The 17119-nt window shown below is 43.7% G+C and overlaps 1 protein-coding gene across 1 annotated transcript in view; it reads left to right on the forward strand.

Moving 5' to 3' along the window:
• Positions 1 to 13517, forward strand: part of GLIPR1 (GLI pathogenesis related 1) — a 28975-nt gene extending 15458 nt beyond the window's left edge. The window contains exons 5-6 of the mRNA XM_088452478.1: positions 1813 to 1839; positions 12651 to 13517. Coding sequence (XP_088308604.1) covers positions 1813 to 1839; positions 12651 to 12760 — 137 coding nt within the window. The 3' untranslated portion in view covers positions 12761 to 13517. The remainder of the gene's footprint in view (positions 1 to 1812; positions 1840 to 12650) is intronic.
• The last annotated feature ends 3602 nt before the right edge of the window (positions 13518 to 17119 follow it).

The raw sequence follows: 17119 nt of genomic DNA on the forward strand, positions 1-17119 counted from the left end.
GTTTTCCCAGTAGTAATGCATCCTGTAATAGTGCCCTCAATAGTAATGCCCCCAGTAGTAATGCCCTCAGTAGTAGTGCCACCAATAGTAATGCCCCCTGTAGTAGTGCACCCAATATTAATACCCACAATAGTAATGCCCCATTAGTAGTGCCCCCAATAGTAATGTTCCCTGTAGTAGTGCCCCCAATAGTAATGCCCCCAGTAGTGATGCCCTCAGTAGTAATGCCCCCATTAGTAGTGCCCCCAATAGTAATGCCCCCTGTAGTAGTGCACCCAATAGTAATGCCCAAAATAAATAAACCTAGTTGCATGCGCACTGGGGATGGGGCCACTGTGAGCCCCTCAGCCCAGCGCAAATCCGGGGTAGGGGGGTGGCGTGATCATGATGATCACTCCCCACCCACAAGCAGCTGACAGGTAAGAGTGAGAGGGGGCGGTAGCGTCGGACCCCGGCCCTCATCGGACCTCTCCAGCAAGCCTGGGCCTGGGTAATTAGTATCCTCACCTCCCCTCTCGGGGGTCCTGAGAGGGTGAGTGCAATTTGCCAAACAGGTGAACTAACACTCTCCGTCTTTGGCACAACAAAGGCTGGGCCTGCTTCACCACAATGAATCAGTAAAACAGGTCCAGACATTTCGTCATCAAACGCCCCTGATAATATATCTCCCCCACAGTCTGGAAAAATCTGTGTCAATGTCATTTGTAATACAGACAAATCTGTTGATTTTTTAGGGGATTAAATAGTTTTGTTAGCCATTGTATATCGACAAATTCTGATATAAAAAAATTGACCGGCCAGGCATTTTTCACATTTTTTTATATCCATTCTCATAACCCTTATGCAATTAGTATTTATTCCAATATTTTACCACTTGGACCAATTTTTAATAGAACTTTTCATTGATAGTAACCTCCATGCTTCTTTTAAATACTTTTCTCTCTCTTACTAAGGGCCTGATTCAGAGCCAGTCGCTATTTGCGCTCGCTCGTCCAGAAAATAGGGGTGGCTATTCAAATGAACCATTCGCTGTTTGCGGGCTGTTCACGCCTCTAGGTCTGAACGAGCGAACAAAACTTGCGGTCGTTTTTTGGGAAACTACGCCCTCTGTCCGCTCGCATCCTACGTCATGTCCGCTATTTATTAGATTAATCGAGTACATCGAACAGGGTATGAGCTGCTCGCTATTCTTGTGGTTGGTTTTTGCTACCACAATTTTGCGAGCAGTTCTGGCTATAAAATAACTCAGTGACGTGGTCAATGACGCTGCTGTTTTAAATATGCACATCCATAAAACGCCCATTTTGACCTTTAAGCACGCCTGCGATCGGATCTCCACTCCTCGTTTTCAAGCACCTTCCCCTGTTACCACCCACATACGCCTCATCCTGTTACTCAAATTATCAGGCATTCGCTATTTTGCGAGCACATGAATTTCGGCCGCACTGACTGGTTCGCGCATGCGTATAATGATCCGTACGCATGCGCAGTTGGGCAAACATCGCTCGGAGCGAACGAGCTGCCACTTACGAGTGGCTCTGAATCAGGCCCTAAATTAGGTTTTTTCTCTTGATTTTTTTATAGTGCAATAATCTGTTTTTAATAAATTATCTTTACCTTTATTTATAGGGAGATCTTTATAGGGAGATCTTTACAATGATCTAACTGTTAAAATATGTTAAATGACACAAATTGCTCTTTACAAAGAACCAGCGGTTTCCTGCTAAGCCACTTTACTGAATGGCTATTTAAAGTGCAGATCTCATGGCAGATACATAATAGTAATTAAACATTTTTTATTTATATTCACAGAAAATCCACAACGTGACGGGTTAAAGGGTATGTATCACCTGTGTGTAATTAATGTTTATTGCATAGACTAAATATTCATCATCTACACGTGACACATAAATACTGTATATCCAGCACATAAACAATTAATTCAATAATCACTACACCTTCCTGGTATGCTTATTTTTTTTTTTAATAACAACAATACCAATATGAGCATTAAGAGGTCAAGCATAGTCTGATAAATGAAAGAGCCCCGTTTGTACTACAGAAACCATGATACTCCAACTAGTAAAACTAGCAAAATATATAATACTTACCTTGTTGTTCCCAATGAGTGCTGAATGGTATGTTTGTAGTTATGCGTGGTTGTTATAGGTCTGTTATTTAGATTTGCATGGTTCTTATAGGTCCATTGTGCTGCTGCTCTGGTAGGTTGTCTAAATTAATGCAGGGATCAACTCTAATTTCCAGTCACAGTGGTTAGATGGTTAGGGGTATATATATTTACTAAAGTGAGAGTTTTTAGAAGTGGAGATGTTGCCCATAGCAACCAATCAGATTCTATTTAACATTTAACTAACATATTCTAGAACAGGGGTGGCCAACCAGTCAGAGGCAAAGAGCCCCCAAAAAGTTGTAGCCATGTTAAAGAGCCGATAGCATGCACGCGCACAAAACTGGGGGTGTGGCCTATCTGTCACAAGGTCACACCCATTTTTGCGCGCACACCTTTGGTATGACATTTCCAGGAGCATGACCTTGTGTCACACCTCCGTTTTTAGTCACGCAAGCCCAGAACATTGAAAATACACAATTTACATAATCTTCCCAATATAAGTTTTTCACTGTTGAAGGGAAAGAAAAAACCAGCGCAATATAGAAAACATTGAAAAAGCCACGTTCACATAAATACACAGAAACAAGCCAGATCCACATAATATACATTTTAAAACCACATTCACATAAAATACATATTGAAATCCAGAACCACATAAAATACATTGAGAAAGCCAGGTCCACATAAAATTTGTTTTAAAAATGAAATCCACATAACATACATAGAAAAAGCCAGAGCCATATAAATTGTTTTAAAAACCATATCCACATAAAATACATTTTGAAATCCAGAACCACAGAAAATACATTGAAAAAGCAAGATTCACATAATACACACTTCCATGTGTCACTCTAGCCCGCTCCCTTGCCATTCCAGCCCACACTCATGTGTCATTGCAGCCCTCCCCACATGCCACTGCAGCGGCCCCTCATGTGTCATTCCAGCCACCCCTCCCCCCCTCTGAAATTATCTCAACAGCCCCACTCTGATCCCGTAAACATGACAGCAGGCATCATCCACACAGCTATCTAGCTGCCCCCACACAGGCCCTCAGGCAGTAGTGCCCATTATGCTGTGGTGCCTGTAGTTGTGCCTCATATACAGTGTGCAGTGTGGGCATTGCATAAGGGCCCCCTGTAGTTGTGTCCCTTATGCAGGGCCCCCTGTAGTTGTGCCCCTTATGCAGGGCCCCCTGTAATTGTGTCCCTTATGCAGGGCCCCCTGTAGTTGTGCCCCTAAAGCAGGGCCCCCTGTAGTTGTGCCCCTTATGCAGGGCCCCCTGAAGTTGTGCCCCATATGCAGTGCACCCCTGTAGTTGTGCCCCCTGTTGCTGTGCCCCTTATGCAGTGCCCCCTGTAGTTGTGCCCTTTCTGCAATGCCCCCTATAGTTTTACCCCCTTCTGCAATGCCCCCTGTAGTTGTGCCCACTAAACAATGCCCCCAGTAGCTGTGGCCCTTATGCAATGCTCCCTGTAGCTGTGCCCATTATTCTATGCCCCCAGTAGTTGTGCCCCTTCTTCAATGCACCCTGTAGTTGTGCCCATTAAGCAATGCCCCCTGTATCTGTTCCCGTTATGCAATGCCCCCTGTAGCTGTGCCCCTTATGCAATGCCCCCTGTACTTGTACCCCTTCTGCAATGCCCCCTGTAGTTGTGGCCCTTCTTCAATGTCCCCTGTAGCTGTGCCCATTATGCAATGCTCCCTGTAGTTGTGCCCATTAAGCTATGCCCCCAGTAGTTGGGGCCCTTATGCAATGCCCCCTGTAGCTGTGCCCATTATGCAATGCCCCCTGTAGTTGTGCCCATTAAGTTATGCCCCCAGTAGTTGGGGCCCTTATGCAATGCCCCCTGTAGCTGTGCCCATTATGCAATGCCCCCAGTAGCATAGTCCCTTATGCAGTGCCCCAGAAGTAGTTCCCCTTATTCAGTGCCCCAGTAGTAGTGCCCCTTATGCTGTGCCCCTTATGCAATGTCCCCTGTAGCTGTGCCCCTTATGTAATGCCCCCTGTAGCTGTGCTCCTTATGCAATGCCCCATGTAGTTGTGCCTCTTCTGCAATGCCCCCTGTAGCTTTACCCCTTCTGCAATGCCCCCTGTAGTTGTGGCCCTTACCCCTTAGAGCGAGGAGGATAATTTTGCTAAATGGTATAATAGAAATGTGAGAAGTGAATATGTACAGGTATGAAAATTAGTAGGAATATATGTATGAAGATAGTGTAAAAATATATGTGTGTATTGTGACTATAGAATCACCGGTCTCTCTGGACCTGATTCAGAGCCGGACGAACTGACAGAGCGCTCGCTCTGAATCAGGGCCGGGTTTTGGGTTTTTTTCAGAATGGCCACCTGGCCGCTCGCATAGCTGTGGGTGACCACCCACAGCTACAGCGAGCGGCCATGATGATGGTCGCGATGGTCAAGACCATCGCGACCATCGGGCTTGCGACTAGACCCTTGTGGTAGGGTCTTGTGGCCGCAAGCCCCAGAGAGATTTCGGCTCTAACAGAGCCGGAATCTCTCCACTGACTTCACTCGTGATGTCAGTGGGGCCGCCCCCAAACGACAGGCGTTCTCATGGGAACGCCTCCGTTTGGCCAGCCACCCCCCTGCCCGCCTACTAAAGGGGGCAAGCTGTCACTCAACAACGACAGCTCGCCCCCTTTGTTGCGAGACCCGGAGCAACGGAGTGCCCGTCGCTATCCGGATCTCGCGCATGCGCACGACGGAGCCGGCTCCGTCGTGCGCATGCGCTCTGGGCCACCATTGACCCAGTTGCGAGCGCACAGCGCTTGCGACCGGGTCTGAATCAGGCCCTCTGTGTGTTTCAGTGCCTCTGTAATCAGTCTCACACACACTCAAGCATCAGCAGTATTTATTCAAGTGGCAAACACAACAGACCAGACTTTAATGGTTATATGGTGTTTGGATGAGGTTGTTTTTATTTCTAACACCATTCCTAAACACACTAAGGGCCTGATTCAGACCCGGTCACAAGCTCTGAGCGCGCGCAACCGGGTCGAAGTTTGCCCACTGGGCATGCGCACGATGGAGCCGGCTCCGTCGAGCGCATGCGCGAGACCCGGCTAGCGACGGGTGCTCTGTCGCTCCGGGTCTCGCACCAAAGGGGGCGAGCTGTCGATGGTGATTGACAGCTCACCACGTTTGGTTTGCCTGTCGCAATTATCGCGACCATCGGGCTTGCGAGGAGACCCTGTGGTAGGGTCTCAGCTCTCGCAAGCCCGAGATGACTCCCTGCTCTAGTAGAGCAGGAAATCCACTACTGACATCACTAGTGATGTCAGTAGGGCCGCCCACAACGCCAGGCATTCCTCTCCCCGCCTACAAAACGGGGTGAGCTGTCAATCAACTTCGACAGCCGCCCGTCTTGTAGGGAGGCTCGTAGCAAGGGGGCAGCCATCGCTGGACGGGTCTCACGCTTTCGCACGCTGGAGGCGGCGCATGCGCAGTGGGGGACCATTGACCCGCTTGCAAGCGGGTCTGAATCAGGCCCAGAGTTTGAGAACAACTGGGTTACTGGATATCACTGTATTTACACCAACCCCAGAAGTGCATTGTATTTATCTACTCTACCCAAATATAGGTACGTATAAACTTTTTATTCATGGTAGCATAGATACAGTACAAAAACATGGGCCTGTTATTCTTTACTTTGTATGTTTTACGTATTTTCACTAGTGTTTGCATATTGGTAAAATGGATTTAGTAGCAGTTACAACTAGATCAATGTCAACATACATAGTTAAATCAGTTATGCCCGCATGCGATAATTATTTTAGTGACTAACTAGACCTGGCTATTCGCCTGAGTAGAATGGATATCTGATTGGGCCAGTAAAATTATGTAACTCAATGTTTGTGTTCTATCATTGATGACGGTAAACATTTTGCCCCTTGCTATACAGTACTGTCACCGAACACACAAATCCAATATCTCTCATGCATAACTTACAAAGTGCAGCTTGATACATGCAGACACAACAGCAGCTCTCCAGCCTGTCCAAACTCAGCAAAAAGTCTATACATCAGTCTCTTTCAAATGCTGTTTTTTATTTTATTTCCAATGTTTGAATGATTGCTCCACAGTAGTCAGGAGTATCTGGAGTATCCTAAATCAAATAAAAAGCACATTTATACCTAATACCTTTCAAACATAGTGAATGATGATGACACCAGTCTTCAGCAGGAAAGGGAAAAAGTTCCAAATTTAAAAACAAAATATGTGCATGCACAGTTATTTTTAAATAAGCATATATATTTTTTTTAAATATAATTCCCGTGATCGCAGTGGGTGGTGTACATCTTACATCACTTGTGAAATTTAATTTAATCAGCTGAAAATAAAAGGCTTTGCATCTTAATAATAAAGTAGTCACAATCCCGGAACATGGGATGCCGGCACTTAAAATACCAGCGTCGGAATCCCGACAACTGTCAGGATCCTGGCGCCGGCATGCCGACCGCTGGCATCCTGAAGGTATGTAGTGGGGGGACAGATAGGGTTAGGGTTAAGCACAAGAGGGAGGGTTAGGCACTATGGGGGAGGGTTAGACACTAGGCAGGTAGGGTTAGGGTTAGCCACTAGGGGGGAGGTTAGGTTCAGGGTGTGGGAGGGAGGGGTAGGATACCTACCGACAGGTGTCAGTATCCTAATCCTGTCGGGATGCCGGTGTCAAGATTTTGACCACCGGGATCCCGAGCGCCGGCATCCTGTACCCAACCCATCTGACAATCAGCCGTACAATATTTGATCTAACAGATGCAGCCAAGATGTTTTATACCCTTAAATAGATACTGTAAGCATCGGCCTGAATCTCACTGCATACAGTGTTGAAATGTGGCACATGTGCCCCTTACCTATGATAAGAGATATGCAGATGGGCCTTATGTCAAACAACCTTGTCTCCCCAGCCCAAATTTGCTGCCATATTAGGATCCTTGCTAATCTTCTGTTTGGGAAAATGTATCCAGGTGCAGCAGAAGATGCACTTCAATCATACGGTGATGCGACTGGTGTGACTGAGATTTTACCACTGAGGAACCCCACCTTAGGCCCACTGTTAACTCTTAAACTCTAATGGAACTACTTCAATTCACTGTCAGCCTTTGTGCTAGGATGAATATAGACTTGAATCCTCCCATGGTAGCATCTCACTGTTCCAGGATCTGGAAACCCATTTGCTATAGCTGAAACCTACAGCTTGCTTGATGTTAGTTCTCACGCACGGACCAATCAGTCTGCAAGTGACCTTTCATTATCAATGGGGTCCCAAATGGGGCAAGTTGCATTGTCTCATGTGATTTTTTTTTTTTTTTTACCTACATTTACCAAAGAGGACATATCCCACTGGAGTGAGTTAGTAATAAATGGGTAAACAAGGACTGTGGGGGAGTGTCATTTCTAATAAAATACTTTGCAATTTAGGGTTTGTGCCCAGTCTTTATTTTAATAATTTTTTACATGTGGGCCACAGGTGCCAGCAAGCCCTTGAAGCCAGGCATGCTGATACTTGTGGTTCTCCAAGTACCATTATGCCCAAACAGCTTTGCTGGGACCAGTAGTCTTCCTATAAAGAACAATATTATTTAAACTAGTGCCATAACAAGGCTCTATGCCGCCCTTTCCTGGCCCCGCTTGCTAAACCTGTGACATCATGGTGTTACTTCCAGGATGGGGGGGCCACTGGCTCTGGTAAGCAAAGCACTTCCCAGGCCAGCCAGCTCCATAGGCTGCAGGGTGCCTGTCCAGGATTGCCCATTGGATGCTCTGGGCAGCTTTGCAATAGTGCTAGTGGCTGCAGGTGTCCTGGGGCAGAGACAGTGCCACCATAGAGCCCTGTGCTCCGTGCAGGGCGGCACAGCTCACACACCCCTAGTTATGGCCCTGATTAATGCAATAATTTACATACTACCTTTGTACCCAAAGCCCCGGGAGTACAATCCCGGTGCGATTAGCACAAGTGCTGGTTGTATATAGGATGGGGGGCCTGTATATTTTTTTTGCAGACCACCCTTCCCTGTGGTATCAGCCCTGGTGCCCACAAGCGTAGTGCTGGAGGAATCATGGTGGGCTGGTTGGTTTTGCCTTTTATATGATTGCCTCTTTAAAACATTAGGCAGACTCGCCAGGAACTTGCCGATTCCTGCAAGTTACAGTCTATTACATTTAATCCATAAAATCATTCTGATTAAACTGCAGCAAGTTCAATTAAGTCAGAGGTTCCCAAATGAGGTCCTCAAGGCTTCCCAACAGTTCAGGTTTTAGAGATATCCATGGTTGAGCACAGATGGTTAAATTATACTGACTGAGGTACTAATTGAGCCACCTGTGCTCAACCATGGATATCTCTGAAACCTGAACTTTTGGGGAGCCTCGAGGACCGCGGTTGGGAACCTCTGAATTAGGGCATTAATCTACCTAGTATTAACTATTATAAATAAACAGCTATATTCCAATACCTGAGGGACTTGAGTTACTTACACTGTAGGTATTTTCTAGATATTTACAATCACTCATCTTTCTGAGAGGCACTATCCTAGTGTCCTTTTTACATCAATAATAGAGTGCACAGAGGAATAGTATCTCATAGGAGACTTGAAATATTGTTTTGGGGCACACATTTTAAGCAGTAAGCCATTATACAAACTTTTATTAATATTTTTGTTAAAAACTGCAAATTAAAAAACTGTAAAGATGTAAAATGAAGTATGGAATTTAAAAAAGTAGACTTGACAGAAATGTTGATAACTATAATACTGAGCTGGGAGAGATTAAATATTTTCAAAATAGCCAACTGGAGTCTTTGTTACTGTAATGATACAATGTAATGTTAGTGTAACAATTTACTTCAATGTCTTAATATGAAAACATTGTATCTCTTGATACCTTTCTTGTCTGTCTCAATTTTGAATGAAATTTATTTTATGTTCTCATGACTAGAAATTGGTGCACATACAGAAGATTGCTGTGTGATAGATGTTATGCTTATGTTGAACCGTAACACCTGATCACATAGAAACATAGAATTAGATGGCAGATAAGAACCATTTGGCCTATCTAGTCTGCCCTTTATGGGTGTGGATATTAGGGTTAGGGCTAGAGTTGGATTAGGGGTTTGGTTAGTATTAGGGTTAGGGTTGGGCTTAATGGTAAGAGTTGGGGTGTTAGGGTAGTAGGATTAATTGTGAGGGTTTTGGGTATTAGTGTTTAAGATTAAGAGTGAGGGTTAGGGTATTAGTGTTTGTTTGGGGTTAGGAATTAGTGTTAGAGTATTAGGATTAAGGATGAGGGTTAGGGTATTAGTGTTAGGGTTTAGAATTAAGGGTTAGGGTATTAGCGTTAGGGTATTAGAATTAAGGGCGAGGGTTATGGTATTAGTGTTAAGGGTAAGGAGTAAGGATTAGGGGATTAGGATGAGAGTTAAGGTATGTGGACAGATACTCATGGGTAGGTAACCAAGGTCCAGCTGGGGAGCATATCCCGGTCGGATAACAAGAGCCGTAGGGGAAGACTTAAAACACTCAGAGGTGAATCAAGCAAGTGTTATCTCCTTGCAATGTTCAAGCAGGGTGTCCAGGACATGGAGAAAGCAGGTGTTTGAATTGGAGAGAGGCCAAAGTGCAGTTTCTTCAAAGTAGCTTTACAGTAGTAAAGATTTTATGTTGACTGTTATCCTACTGCTTTCCTCCTGTTTAACTCATGCATGTACACACATATATATATAATTAAGATATATTACTGTATATACTCGAGTATAAGCCGAGTTTTTCAGCACATTTTTTGTGCTGAAAAAGCACCCCCTCGGCTTATTCTTGAGTCATGCCCGCATGGTATGCAGCTGAGTAGCGTACCATGCGGGCCGCGGTGCAGACCGTGTCTCTGTGACACAGCTGCACCGCGTGTGTAGCGCTGACCGGATGGAGTTCGGTCAGCACTACACACTGCCAAACACACAGCCGTCGGAGCCGGCAGCTGTGCTTTGTTGTAATCAGCAGCCGATGAGAGTCTGTCAAACTCTCATCGGCTGCTGCTGCTCCCACTGCGGGAGCCATCTTCCGGCTCCCGCAGTGGGTAATGGGAGAGACGTCATGACGACGTCTCTCCCATAATGCAAAGCGGCCGGAGGAGCTGATAGCAGCGGCAGGACCAGGAGCGGGGTTTCAGGTAAGTGTTTTTTTTATTTTTATTAGGACTACTGGGGGCACTACCAGGGGGGATTACTTCTGGGGGCACTACCAGGGGGGATTACTTCTGGGGGCACTACCGGAGGGGGATTACTTGTGGTGTTTGAATTGGAGAGAGGCCAAAGTGCAGTTTCTTCAAAGTAGCTTTACAGTAGTAAAGATTTTATGTTGACTGTTATCCTACTGCTTTCCTCCTGTTTAACTCATGCATGTACACACATATATATATAATTAAGATATATTACTGTATATACTCGAGTATAAGCCGAGTTTTTCAGCACATTTTTTGTGCTGAAAAAGCACCCCCTCGGCTTATTCTTGAGTCATGCCCGCATGGTATGCAGCTGAGTAGCGTACCATGCGGGCCGCGGTGCAGACTGTGTCTCTGTGACACAGCTGCACCGCGTGTGTAGCGCTGACAGGATGGAGTTCGGTCAGCACTACACACTGCCAAACACACAGCCGTCGGAGCCGGCAGCTGTGCTTTGTTGTAATCAGCAGCCGATGAGAGTCTGTCAAACTCTCATCGGCTGCTGCTGCTCCCACTGCGGGAGCCATCTTCCGGCTCCCGCAGTGGGTAATGGGAGAGACGTCATGACGACGTCTCTCCCATAATGCAAAGCGGCCGGAGGAGCTGATAGCAGCGGCAGGACCAGGAGCGGGGTTTCAGGTAAGTGTTTTTTTTATTTTTATTAGGACTACTGGGGGCACTACCAGGGGGGATTACTTCTGGGGGCACTACCAGGGGGGATTACTTCTGGGGGCACTACCGGAGGGGGATTACTTGTGGGGGCACTACCAGGGGGGGGATTACTTCTGGGGGCACTACCAGGGGGGATTACTACTGGGGGCACTACCAGGGGGAATTACTTCTGGGGGCACTACCAGGGGGGATTACTACTGGGGGCACTACCAGGGGGAATTACTTCTGGGGGCACTACCAGGGGGGATTACTACTGGGGGCACTACCAGCTGCTGCATTTCCCACCCTAGGCTTATACTCGAGTCAATAGGTTTTCCCAGTTTTTTGGGGTAAAATTAGGTACCTCGGCTTATATTTGGGTCGACTTATACTCGAGTATATACGGGTAAGTCTGATTTAGACACAGGCCTATATCTAATCCAATTGGTTTATTGCTCAAAGAAGAGCAAATTCTACTGTGTTTGAGAAAACACCAGGCAGTATGCAACAATAAACTATGCTTCACGGAACAACATCTTCCATACAGGTAACACTTACAACCAAGACATGAAAACACATACCGTTAAATACACAGATGAGTTTGTATGAAGGCAAAAATGCAGTTTTGAATTGCTGGAGGTTCCATAGTTGTAATTATTTTTGGCTGAATGTTTTCCTTCTGTGTAATTCCTGTATGTATTGTTCCTCACAATATACCAATGCAGTAGAATTGCTTGGGAAATCATTTTCCACTATCATTGCAATTCTGACTTGTTATTAGAAGCTTATAGGATAATGTTCTAAGCATCCATATATGAACCAATATTCATTGTATATGGTTGGTTATATAACAAGTCAGGTATGGTAAAATGGGTCTGCTTGTATGTATTCTGTCTCTTTAGTAATCTAATAAAACTTGCCAAGAATCACTCCTACAATTAAGTATAATCTCACTATCTGGAAACATGTGATACATATATCAAATGGAACCCACTTCTTCATCAAAGCCATCAATCTATCATCCTAACCCTATGTCCCATGCTCACTGTCTATCCCATCTGTGTCACCCCTGTCTGTCTGTCCCTGCCCTTTACAATGTAAGCTTTCTTGAGCAGGGCCCTCTTCTCCCATTGCTTTCCTTACTTATACTACTATCTACTCTATACTCCTTACAATGGCATCTAACCCTTGACTTCTGCCACCCTGCCACTTATTTGAGTGTTATGAATCGATGCAGTTTCAGCAATGTTTATATACCATGCACTTCTCCTGCATTGTCTTGTACTGTAAGTCATTGTTCTCTTGTTCTCCTGAAATGGTTATGTACTTTGTTAGGCGCTGCGGAACCCTTGTGGTGCCATAATATACCTGTAGGCACTCTTATAGTTTGTAGCAGCATCTACTAAAGGCAGAAAGGCAAAGTGCACAGGTCAGATCATCATGTTGCAGCAGTACAAAAAAAAAGCCTTTTTTTTGCTAAGCACATAGTACAAGTAATAAATTAGGGGCATTTTACTCCAATGACTCACAACCCATTGTTAGGTTTTAGGGTCATATAAAAGCAGTTTTATCTATGATAGCTAAATATCAATATTTAAAGGACTGTTACCAGAATATTGATTTTCATTTTCTTTACAGATTATTCCAGTGGATGCCCCTATTTAACTTCTACAAATTGCGAGTTACCATGCCTTATTACTGTAGTTGTACTGGGTTTTCTAATTATCTTAAACTTTATTATGATGTAGTTACTGCAGAAACCATTGTAAGACAGGGAATTTTAAGTTACAACAATGCTAGATAAGTACACTTCTCAAGTTTATAGTTTGTATTTATAGGTTGCTCATTTAAAATATTTTGCACCTCTAGTTAAATTTAATGTTATTACTTTATTAGTATGTTTTAGTTGAAATGTTTATTATATATAGAAAGTGAAGAAACGCTTTATCCATATGGTATAATTGACATTGTGTTGTATGTATTAGATTAGTGGGTAATAAACTTATAAAAAAAAAACTCAGATACTCATGGACATGTTACAAACGTGGAGTAAAGTATAAAATATAAATCTGCATTAGTCAGAAAAGATTCAAAGAAGCCAATAAATAGTTGCTGCTCTCTTTGCTCTAATTTATTACAAGCTCCTTCACATGTGACATGTAAGAAACAGAAGTTACATTACGTGTGGGCAATGTGAAGTTGATCATACTTCAAGTTTTCTTAATGACAAAGTTCAGATGTTGGAAACATCCAGGCTACATTATTGTTCACCATGTCAGATTAGGTAATGCCTCTGATACATGTCTACGCCTGAATAGATCCTAACAATCATCCAACTGAATTTTCTGTTATTACTGTATGTGTTGTTTTAGGCCCATATACATTTTATGGTTTGATCTTATAGCACCTAATTGGCTGGCAGAATAACATGGTATCGTGGCATCTTTAGAGTAAGCTATAGCAATACACAGGCTAGGTGACAAAATTTTTAAAGTAGATTTAATTTAACACACGATATAAACTATAAACAATGTTTAATGTCAATACCTTTACAACTTTAAAAATGTTATTCTTTATGTTTGTAACCACATTAAACTGTTGACAAAATTTATGATGTTAAAGTTTTTATTTTCTTTCTCGTTTTAAATACCCACAAAATGTGCAGAATTGTGAGCTACAGTCTATGTGATTTGGCCTCAAAGCAGCCATCCTCCTGCTCCCTATCACAGCTGCTGACTTCTAGGGGCGGAATTCCATTGTTTCTGCGCTCCCCTATGTCTTTTGTAGAAGGGCTTATCTTATCACCTTTATGAAAGTGGTAAAATAGACCAGGTGTGTGTCTTAGTCCTACTGGATATACAGTGGGTAAAATAAGTATTGAACACATCAACATTTTTTCTCAGTAAATATATTTGCAATGGAGCTATCAGGGCCGTAGCTAGGGTAGTGCGGCCAGTGCCATCGCACAGGGCACCGCAGGGCAGGGGGCACTGTTTGGGCCTATCAAATTTCTGTTTATTATCATTCTTGCTTGTAGCTTCCTCTTATTTCATCCCCAGCAACTCCCGGCCTCTCCTATCTCTTCCCTGGCCCTTCCCCATGAAGCCATGGCCCTTTTTTGGGTGCATTATGTCCCTTTGAAAATGAGGGGGGCGCCAATGCTCTTTCTGGCACAGGGCACCAAAAAGTCTAGTTACGGCTCTGGGAGCTATTGTAATGACATGTTCACCAAATGTCAGCAACAACCCATGCAATCCACACATGTAAAGAAATCAAACTATAGATGTCCATAAATTAAGTTATGTGTAATAATGTGAAATGACACAGGGAAAACGTATTGAACACATGAAGAAAAGGAGTTGCAAAAAGGCATGGCAAGCCAAGACACCAGCTGAAATCTATCAGTAATTAGAAAGCAATCCTGCCCCTTGTCAGTGCAAATTAATATAAGCTGGTTCAGTCCCAAATGATGGCCTATAAAAAGGTGTCACACAAGAAACATCTCATGATGGGTAAAAGCAAAGAGCTCTCTCAAGACCTTTGAAACCTTATTATTGCAAACCTATACTGATGGCATTGGTTCCAGTGAGCACTGTTGGGGCCATAATCCGGAAGTGGAAAGAACATAATCTCACCTTAAACTGGCCATGACCAGCTGCTCCTCGCAAGATTTCTGACAGAGGAGTGAAAATAATTATCAGAAGATTTGTCCAAGAGCCAAGGACCACTTGTGAAGAGCTTCAGAAAGACCTGGAATTAGGTACAATTGTTTCAAAGAAAACAATAAGTAATGCAGTCAACCGGCATGACCTGTATGCATGCTCACCACGCAAGACTACATTGCTGAAGAAAAAGCATGTTGAAGCTCGTTTAAAGTTTGCTGCGCAACATTTGGACAAGCCTGTAAAATACTGGGAGAATATAGTCTGGTCAGTTGAGACAAAAATTAAAGTCTTGGATGCCATAATACACACCATGTTTAGAGGAGAAATGGCACTGCACATCACCCCAAAAACACCATACCAACAGTGAAGTTTGGAGGTGGGAACATCATGGTGTGGGATGACATACTTCATATGGTTGAAGGAAGGATGAATGGAAAAATGTACCGAGACATTCATGATAAAATTCTGCTGCCATCTACCAGGATGCTGAAGATAAAATGAGGGTGGACATTTAAGCAAGACAATGATCCCAAATACACAGCCAAGGACACTCTCAATTGGTTTCAGAGAAAGAAAATAAAGCTGCTAGAATGTCGCAGCCTATCACCTGACTGGAATCCAATTGAAAATCTATGGAAAGAACTAAAGATCAGAGTACATAGAAGAAGAGGCACACGAAACCTTCAAGATGTGAAGACTGTTTATAATAATAATAGGCCAAAATCACATCTGAGTAATGTACAGTATGCGACTAGTTTCTCCATACAGGAGGCGTCTAGAAGTTGTCATTACCAATAAAGGCTTTTGTACGAAGTATTAAATACATTTCAGTAAGTGTGTTCAATACTTTTACCCTGTGTCATTTCACATTATTACACATAACTTTAATTTATGGACATCTATGGTTTGATTTCTTTGCATGTGAGGATTGCATGGGTTATTGCTGACATTTGGTGAAAATGTTATTACAATAGCCTCATTACAAATATATTTACTGAGAAAAATGTTGATGTGTTCAATACTTATTTTACCAGCTGCATCAGTCTACTCCTAACTTATGGTCCCCTATGACCCTGTTATAGTATTATAATACTCTGCTTGATTTACTTAGTATTCCTGAAGTATCTGTGTGGGCTGCTGCCAGAAAACAAAATTTCATATACTTTAAGTTTTGCCATGTAATATGATCAGAGTTTGTTTTTTATACTATTAAGGGCTACATTTACTAAGAATGCGTTTGGGCGTGAAAAATCATACTGTACATTGCTCAGACGCACGTGTGTTTTTCACACTCAAACACATGGATTTCGTAAGGGATATATTTACTAAGAAATGCTTCTGGCCCAGATTGCATTCTTGTGCTAGTTTTCCCTGTCTTTACAACTTGGAGATCTACTAAGGCAAACACAAGTGCAAAAACACAATTCCACACTGAATTAGATGGCAAATCACGCAAATGGAAGTTAATAGACCATCAAACCAACACACAAGTACTTTCCATAGACAGAAATATAACTCACAGATTTACTAGGAATCGTTTTTGAAAACATGATAGAACACGGAACAGAATAGAAAAAATGAATAAAAGTGCCTGTGAGCAGAGTGTTCTGCACATCTGCACAGATCAGTGTGATATGTGCAGTGCTTCTGTGTCTTTTAAGTGAAAGAAAGGGTTAAAAATTAAGAAAAAATCTGCGTGGGGTCCTTCCTCCCAAAATAAGTGTAACCAGTTCCAGACCTCTGAGCCTATTCTGGTACAGGAAAGGTGAGGTCCCATAAAGTTGTGATGTTATATAAATAACTGGTAATAATAATAATAATAATAATGTCTGTTGAGGACCAATGAATTTCTTGCAGAAATATGATATGAGGACAAAGGGCCTGATTCAGACCCGTTCGCTAGCAAGCGATCGCTCAGAACGAGCAATGTGCGCATGCGTATGCATCGCAATGCGCGTGCGCAAACTAGGCCGAGCGATCGGGAAGCATTCACTCGCCCAGTAGAGACAGCCCAGCTGAATGAGTGGCAGGAGAGGCTGTTTGTGGGTGGTAACAGGGACAGGCCCCTGGAAACGGGGGAGTGAAAGGTGCGAACGCAGGCGTGCCTGAGCATCTTAACGCCATTTCAGAGGCGTGCATAATTAACAGCCAGCATCATAGTACACGTCACCTGGTTGAATTATACACTGAAGTGCTCGCAGTGCTTGCGGTAGGGTATAGTCAACCTCAAGCGCTGCGTTCTCTTCCGATGGTACCCGATGTACCGATGGTTGCATACACTTCCTGGAGATGACGTGCGCTAGTGGGCGTCTACTTACACACCACCATCGCACGCCAAGACACAAGACATAGTGGGCGTGCTTATGCCTTGCCGTCACTTAGCCAAATTTGCATACGCTGGGAGTGTATGCATCTAGCGAATGGGTCTGAATCAGGCCCAAA

The sequence above is a fragment of the Taudactylus pleione genome, unplaced genomic scaffold (genome assembly GCF_031769625.1).
Source record: "Taudactylus pleione unplaced genomic scaffold, aTauple2 ptg000038l, whole genome shotgun sequence".
Classification (NCBI taxonomy): Eukaryota; Metazoa; Chordata; class Amphibia; order Anura; family Myobatrachidae; genus Taudactylus; species Taudactylus pleione.